This window comes from Halyomorpha halys, unplaced genomic scaffold (genome assembly GCF_000696795.3).
Source record: "Halyomorpha halys isolate HHAL.00 unplaced genomic scaffold, Hhal_1.1 Scaffold380.1, whole genome shotgun sequence".
NCBI lineage: Eukaryota > Metazoa > Arthropoda > Insecta > Hemiptera > Pentatomidae > Halyomorpha > Halyomorpha halys.
Genome location: NW_027106430.1, coordinates 922,917 through 931,730, shown reverse-complemented (window position 1 = coordinate 931,730; position 8,814 = coordinate 922,917). Strand labels below are relative to the sequence as shown.

Genomic DNA, 8,814 nt, shown 5'->3' with positions numbered 1-8,814 from the left:
ATAGTCAGAGCAGTAGATCAGTTTACCAAAAACAAACAAATAGATACATATTACGAGAATAAGACTAACACATAGATTCAAAGGAAAATATAATAAAAAGCCGGTTACAGGAAACACTTGAATGGATAAATAAGTTTAAAAAAAAAAAAAAAAATAGTACTAATAAAATAAAATGATTTAATGAATAAATACGTTAAAACACACAAATAGAGAGGTCAACATATTAAAATAAATAAATAAAACAAAGAATATTCTCTGAGCTAATTCCCATCCAGGTGATGGTGTATGATCCCCAAGGAGTCCAACATAATATTTTCCGCCAAGATTGCAACATCTCCGATGCTAACACCTAGGCCTACTAAGAAGCTCCCTGTTCTATCTGGTATTGTTCCACGAGATCCAAACCAGAGGCCTCTCATGGTGAACTCTCTCTCTCCGAAGGTCTCGCGGAATTTTTCGCATTTTTCATATATTTTCTTTTTTCCCCTTTCCATTCTTTCGACTTCCTGTTAGAGGTAATTACTTTCAAATCTTACCGTTGGATCCAAGACAAAAGCCATGTCTCCGACTTTTGTAAACTTGGCAATATCGGCATATCTTACAGATCCGTCGGTGTCAATACAATAGACCTCCTCGAAGCAGGTGAAGTCTTTTCTTTCAAGGGACTTCATCAATTCTTCTTTGACCCTGTGGTGCCAGCTTGTTATAAGGAGGGAGTTGTTGGGGCATGAGCTGGTTTTTCAGACTCTCTGCCACTTTTGCGACAGAGGGACCCAACTTCTCCTTGCTGTCCACTGGCTCCTGGGACTCCACGCAGGGGTGTGTAGTTGATATTAAGTTTCAGGGCGTTCGCCCATTCTGACCCCAAAAGTACCTGCTTGTCACATACATATCTATTTGCTTTCGGGGTCTCTTTGAAATGGCAAACACCGATACCCTGCCATATGCAACTGACCCATTCTTCGAAAGCCTTCTCACGTAACGACTGTCGTAGAGCTCTCACACTTTGGTTGCCCCTATCCACCCAAGTCTATTGCACATGTCGCGATTTCGGCTTCGTAACTGAATATAGACTGGAATAGGGGATCCGGAACATTCGACAGTCGCTGGGCAATGGACCAATGCTGTAGTGGAGGTTCCCATTGACAGCGGATCAGACCCAGTCCTCGATATCTCCTGGGTGCGTACAGCATCGCCGATGAGGTGTTAGCGGGGAGCCCGATGATGGCCTTGATACTCCTGCGGATATTGGTATCAATGGCCTCCAATACCGCAGGACGTATCTTTGTAAGAGGAGCAGTCTGGAGAGGGTAAACAAGGCCCGGGAACAAGTACTGGTTGACAACGTTGATCTTTTGTTCCGGTTTGAGGAAGCATGAGCTCACCAACTTATCCAGGTTATTATTTAACTTTGTCACCACATCTTCTCCAAATACTAGCTCTCCCAAGAATGTACATCCAAGAGTACATATAATAAATTTGTCAAATATGTAAATAAAATAAATAAATTTATTCATTTCAAGAACTGATCTCATTATTGGTGAAAACAGTCGGAAACTTGTGTTTTTTAAATTTTCAAACGTAAAATTACGTCATATTTGGCCTTAGTACTGACTTTCAATAAGATTACTCTCAATTGACATTTTTATTGATGACGCTGGCAATCAGTGGTATTGCTTTAATGCCTAGATTTGTCTTTAAGAGATCTTGCAGATCCATCTAAATTCTGTTTTCTATTTCTCCTACGGACTATTCCTTTCCCCCCCCCCAAAAAAAAAACAAAAGGAGTATTCCATTTCGCCAATTGTTTCATTAATAATTTTAAATTTTATTAGAGGTAAGATCTGTGATTCTCAAAGCCAGATTATTTTACAAAATTGGATTTCGTAATTATTTCTGAACCTGAGAAATAGCTCCAGCTGACTTGCATTCTAATTTTTATTTTGTCAAAGTTCTTGGAGTAATACTCAACAAACTCTAACCAACTTACCCTCTTATGACAACTTCCTGAGGAGGTAGGTTCAGTTCAGGGTAATTTTTTATGAAAATTTATGCAAGGCTTGGAACTTTTGCAAATCTCTTTCTTAACAAATGAAATCAACTAATATTTCTCTGGGAACTCAAGGCTAAAAGATTTATAAACACAAGAAATGCATGCACAAAACAGGAGACATGAAGAATTTTAGAATAAAGTGCTTTAGAGACTTTCTTGCTTTAATCATGTGCAAAATGTATTTCTAAGGAAACAAGAACACTTTTGCATGGGACACACTAATCGGTTGTAGAATCATGGAGTGGTTAAAAAACAATGCCATAATTGCATGATTACATTTTTACAGCACTTGGAAATTTAGAAGAAATGGCTTTGAAGGGGATCTGGGAAGAATGTATCACTATATTGGCAATTATCAGACTTTAGTTTCAAGTGCTTATTCTAATGAAACCCATTTTCATCATAACTTTACTTGCTTAGACAAAATAAAAATAGAAAGAGATGAAATCATAATGCTGTAAATCATGTCTTAAAACCTTATAAGGTTTTTGGAACTAAAAGTAGTGTGTAAGAAAATACATAGGAAAAATTCTTGTGTATTTTAGGAAACACCCAGCAAGATGCAATGGACCAAAAACCTAGAGAGGAATGTCCACTGATAATTTGAAAAACAATTTTTTGTACCCATCCTCATTCAAGTTTTGATTTAAGTAAAATAGAACAGACAAATACAGAGTAAAATATGTAGACATTTTTTAAATGTGTAAATGAAATGAAATATGTTAATTGATATTGGTTAAAATTTATTCTAAATGTGCCAAAACATAAAAATTAAGATGGTACATGATAATATCTTTGTCAGTTAAAAATATGTATTTACATGAAAATCTCTACCCCTCATTTTTAGGAACTGACCAAAATTGTGAATGTATTTTATAAGCTATAACGATTAATTTTTTAGGAATTTTGATTTTGTTATCAAAATTCAACGCATACTTTTCCTCTTTATTACTGAATATGGATATGGCTGAATATAGATTGAGGGCATTTGGATTGTTCGATATTTTATCATTAATATTTACTTTTTACTTTTATAATAAAATAAATTTCTGAGACTGATAATATTAATGTATGAATCATAGGAACTTCTTGACTAATGAACAAAAGTTAATTATCAAAAACGTTTTGATGAAGTGAAAAGTTGAGCTAAGCTAATGAAAGTAACTAATGTTAGGACTGAGCTTAATTAATGTCACGTATGCTTTTAGTATGTGTAATAAATTTTTAAATAATAACCTGAGGATGTATTTCATTTTGAAAAGCTAGTTTCATTTCTAAAAGATATTGAGGTAAGGAGGTTAAAAGACATTAGATACATACAACAATATTGAGTAGCTTTATATTTTATATATTATATATTTTTAGCTTTATATATTTTTGTCCTGGTTTTAAAATCTTGTACCTAGTTTTTTTTACTCCAAAAATGTTTTTAAATTTGGTTGATATAGCGAACACAGTGTTTTTTCTGCAAAAAGAATTGAAAATGAATCGTTTTTCTGAATAAGTTTCTCATAACTTCACACTGATGCACATTGCGAAATTTGACTTTATGTCTTTGGTTCCATGCTTAAGAAGTGATCGAGTGGTGATCAATCTACTACCATTTCTATTTTGTAAAATTACCAAACAAATACCATGGTAATGTTTTAAGCTAAAAAACCTACTCTTAGGAAATTTTATTTATACCTACTCTTAATATGGTGAAAATTGTTCTGAAATTTAATCCTTTAATTATTTATATAAGTATATTATATTATTATTATTTTTTGAATTGTTAAGTTGGGTAATATTTATAAAGCAATTAAAGTATTTTTATTAGCCTCTACCAATATTTCAATAATTTATTTTAGATTTTTCAAAACAACGTTTTGAAAAAGTTAATCCCACATGAATCAACTACAGAAACTGGACATTTTCATAGAATTAAAAAAACTTTGTGAAAATATTTCGAATCTGATTATAAACTGAAGTACAAAACACGGTATTAAAATATTGCCATAGGTTAATTAAAAATATTATGGATAAATCATATAAACATTTGCTGTGATATCAATAATATAATGTCATGTAATTAATAAGTATGCCATCTTTAACTTGAAGCAAGTATATATTTTTAAAAAAATAATTTTTGAGTGTATTTTTTGCTTTAAAATATTAGTTAGTAAATAGATTATTTCATAGTCTACTTAGAATTTATTCACATAATTCAGACATTACATTTGCTTAATGTGTTTTTTCCCATTTTCTAACAATTACTATACTTTAACTAAGCAAATAAAAAAAAGTTTCTCTTTACTATTAACCTATGTAAAAAAAAAATAATCAAATTTTGAGAAGTCATAAGCAATCAAAAATCCATTTATTTAGTAAGGGCAATATTTATTTCAATAGACCTTCAAGAGTGATTGTTTGAAAACAGATTTTTTTAAAATTAGAGGATTGAATTCTGGGTCAATTTTTATCATATCAGGCGTAGGAATAAAGTATATTTTCTAAAAATATGTTTTTTAGATTAAAACATTACTTTTAAAATGGAATTTCTTTTTTCTTTTTAAGTCATGTAGCTTTTAGAAATAAACAGGGAGAGTATAGGTAGTGTAAAGATGTTTTAATTTTTATGTAAAAAAATTATATCTCAGCAATGGATGGAAATAGGAAGGTGAGGTTTTTGGCACTGAACTACATTTTCGGTAAGCTATTTCTCTCTTAATTATTAACATTTTTTTCTTTAACACCCTGCCTATAATAAATTACTGAATAATAAACTTACATTTCTGAAAATTGAATGATAATTTTGACAACTGAAAATTATGAGAATAGATTACAAAATATGAGAAAGTTAATCATTGGATATTTGGTTAGAAAGAAATATTATAAAATAACTCTTTCATGGACCTGTTTTCTTTTTTATACATGTTTTACTGATATATTTACCATTCCCAAAACTTCAAAATTGTTTTCTGCTAGAGTTTTTATTGAAACATTGCCATCTATATCTTCTAATCCAAGCTCATCTTTGAGCCCTGCATTCATAAGGTTTTCGAATTCCTCGCTTTCTAACTCTCCCCATATATATTGCTCTGCTTCTTTATCCTTTAGGTATGCTTCTAGTCTAAACAAAAGAGAAATTTTACTTACTTAAATATTTTTAATAATTGAACTGATGCAATTGATTTTAACACAAAAATATATTTTTGATTATAAAATGTTTTTCAATTGGAAAGTTAATCTTTTTATTCCACATAAATTTATTGTGAAAGTTCCCCATGACACCCATAATTTTCCTTTATTGACGTTTTGGAACTCTTCTCCCATTTCCGAATAATCCATCTTAATAGAAGTTATGTAGGTCCTGTCTATCCATATTAAATATTTGTTTATAAATTAGTTATTTTGTAATGTCTACTACTTTTATATTTCACTTCTTTTATATTTATATGAGTATAGAAGGGAATTGAAATATAAAAGAAGTGTACATTACAAAATATCTAATACGGATATATAGGACTATGTAACTACTAATAAGATCGATCGTCCTGAAGATGGGCAAGAGTCCCAAAATGTCTATGAAGAAACAGTATATGTATAGTGGGGAAGTTGTAGGAAGAATTTTTCACAGTAAAAGTTTACATGGATTGATTAGCTATTATAGAAATTTTAGAATGAAATTTACTTATATAAATAGTAAGTTTGATTCATAATGGAAATATTATCAACTGTCTTTATATTAACCTGGGAAGTTCTTTTATAAATATTCATTTGGTGGATAAATAGTGGAATTTGTTGGCATTAAGATTAAATTTATTTAAAAAAGTTTAGTTATAAAAATTTATTTCAAAAAGTAATTTGCCATTTGTTGTTATTTATTGGATTTATTGAGGTAAGTTTAAAAAAACCTCACATTTAGAAAAATTTCATTTAATAAATTTTACCTTTAACCCAATATGTATGATTTCACATTAGACATTGCACACAGTGTGTATTTTTAAAAAATTTTCAAGGTTAATTAATAAATATAATATAATAGTAATCTATATATGTATGTATGTGGATATTAAGAGAAAAAACTCATTTTGATTTTTCTTATAAATATAGAATTAATTGATAAGGAGGAAATTCATTAAAATGTATCTCAAAATATTTGGTTAAAAAAAGAGCATTGTTTAAACTTGAAAAAAGATGAAGAGAAATGTGTAAAAAAAAAAATTATAATAATAATAAAAAAATATGACATAACTTAAAACTTAAAATATACCTACAGCAAATCAGCCTGAAAACTCATCTCTTAGTAATCATAGGTGGTTGTTCATCAAAACTTTTAAACATATTGGCTGATAAATGTTTTTCTTTATTAATATGTTCAATATATGAAAATTTTATTTTATATACAGGAATTCATTTTCTACAAAACATTTTTAAAATAATTCAATATGAAAGATTTTCGATATGAATAGAAGGACATACTCTCTAGACATACATAGAGATTCAACCTTATTTGAAAATAGTGATTTGATTTACACATCAGTTTATCTTGTATCATACACCAATTCATCGTTAACTATGGCCTGATATTTAATAGTTTTGGATCTCATTTAAATCAGTTGATTAGTATGACATTTGAGGAATATTTTTTTGGGCTCTGTTGACTATGTTGTCTGTTCCGTTAAAAGTGCTGATGGAAATCTTCCTACCTAAATTAAAGTGGGCTTAGTTATAAGAATTTCCTAATAATTACATTAAGTCAGTTTCTTTGCCATGAAAGTATATGTTGTGTTCTGCTTTAGATTTACTTAAGTTGTTAGCATTCCACAGGTCTGTAGGAGGTGATTTTTGATTCGTGGTGATCTTGAGGACAAAGGATCTGTATGACCTTTCTTGCATTTGTACAGTGTAAAATGTTGGAAAAAAACCTTGGAAAATTTATTATTTTTTTTTTATTATAATTTAATCTGTTAATTAAATCTATTATCAGCCGGATATGCCAGTATTCCTTCTCTTATAAATGTTCCCTTATCCAATGCTCTATAAATGGCGAGATGCCTTTACTATATGACAGTGGAGGCTGTATCCTCAGTTTAGCCTTTGGTCAGGCTACACTTGTTAAGGGATATGATATACGCTAAAGAAGTTGCTAAGAATTCCATTTGTGATCAACTAGCATAGACCTATGATTAATGATCTCATAAATTATGATTTTTTTTGAGCAGCCATGGCAGTTCATAAATGCTCAAGGGAGTTTTTGGAGGGGATATTGTTAGAGTGGCCATAAATTTGAGAGCAGGCTAGGTTTATGCCACAATTTTTTTTTTTTTTAATTTTTTAATGCTTGTATATTTTCTTCCTTTGAGGCATAGACAGACCATTGTTAATTTGCAAGACATATTTATAATGGGATGTGGGAATGGTGATACGGAGAATTATGTAATTGTATCGCCTTGTTCGGTGTCAGGAGAAATTAACAGTATATCTCAGTAATTAAGAACCCAATTAAAAATAATACAATTTGAACAAATTTAAACTTATTTTGACCTTGATTAGGATTGTATTTATATAAGTCCACTGACTTGGCCATTGGACCATATAAATTATTTTTGATTTTTTATCACATTTAAAAAATATTAAAACTAAGTTTAACCCACTTATTTTATTTAAATTAATTAAAATTGACAGTTATATTTTTACATTTAGCAAATTATTGCTTAATTTCATCAACTTAAATTAACATTAAGTAAATTTTTACTTGATAAATTGTTAAAAAAAACATTTGTCACATTTACTCAGAAGTATTGAAACGAGTAGGTATATTTTAAATTTGACAGTAATTTATTTTTATTTTTTGTTGTTATTGTTGAAAGGAAAATATCCCTCCTTTGCTCTGTGGATTCACCATTGGAGTGGCCTCCTATGCAGTTTACTTATAGTGCTTGAGTGTTCTCTTGTGTAGATAAACTTAATGATTAATTTCCAGTTTGTTAAGATGTTATCTTACAATGTCTTCTAAAAGAGGAATGCTTCTAGGAAATATTATCTTGAAGCAAGATGTAGAATTCATATGATATGTTGCAAGAGTTATTGTTTTGTATTAGATTCATATTTTGTTCTGTGTTATATATATCATAAACTATATTCAAATGTTAGTTTAATATTCGCTAGAATCTGGTGGCACTGGAGAATATAGATCTGTGAGGACAGAGGTATTAAAAAAAAATTGTTTGGCTCATCCATACAGGCAAGCTTTTGGTAGATAAACTATTGTGCAACATCTGGGGATCAAAATATGTGTTTAGATCAGTGAACTGGGCCATATCCTAAAAAGTTTGTTTACCACATTATATCCTAATTCCATAATTACCCTGATAAATAAACACCCTAATTTCAATTTTTTTAAAAATTTTTTTGGGCTAAATCCAATAATTGGATCAAAATTATTAAAATGTATTTTTTATTTATTTATGTCCACCAAGGTTTAAAGAAGTTCTAAGGTGTGCTGATAAGTTAAAAGGCATTAATCTGAATACTTATTTCTTAATACATTTTAATGCACACCTGCTGTTGAAAAATAAAGTTTCACTTCATTAAAAAATAAATAAATGAAATATATATTGCTATGTTCTAGTAGCAGATTTACTTGGGATGCCAGGATAATCGCTGAAGGCAATTATCCAAAAATAAGTTAATTAATTGATTATAAATTGAGTCCTAAAAACTATTATTATAATTGGATTCCTTTCCAAAGGCTGTTTGTGTGTTTACCAGTTTAC

The 8,814-nt window shown here is 29.7% G+C and overlaps 1 protein-coding gene and 1 long non-coding RNA gene across 3 annotated transcripts in view; one reads left to right on the top strand and one right to left on the bottom strand.

The window, feature by feature from the left end:
* LOC136795151 (uncharacterized) overlaps nucleotides 1–8,814 on the top strand; it is a 19,609-nt gene that overhangs the window by 3,538 nt on the left and 7,257 nt on the right. The window lies entirely within an intron of this gene.
* The window catches only part of LOC106681962 (uncharacterized), a 20,202-nt gene that overhangs the window by 7,267 nt on the left and 4,121 nt on the right, over nucleotides 1–8,814 (bottom strand). For both annotated transcript variants that reach the window (XM_067044803.1, XM_067044805.1), the window contains exon 4: nucleotides 4,988–5,165. In XM_067044803.1, the coding sequence (XP_066900904.1) occupies nucleotides 4,988–5,165 (178 nt within the window). The remainder of the gene's footprint in view (nucleotides 1–4,987; nucleotides 5,166–8,814) is intronic.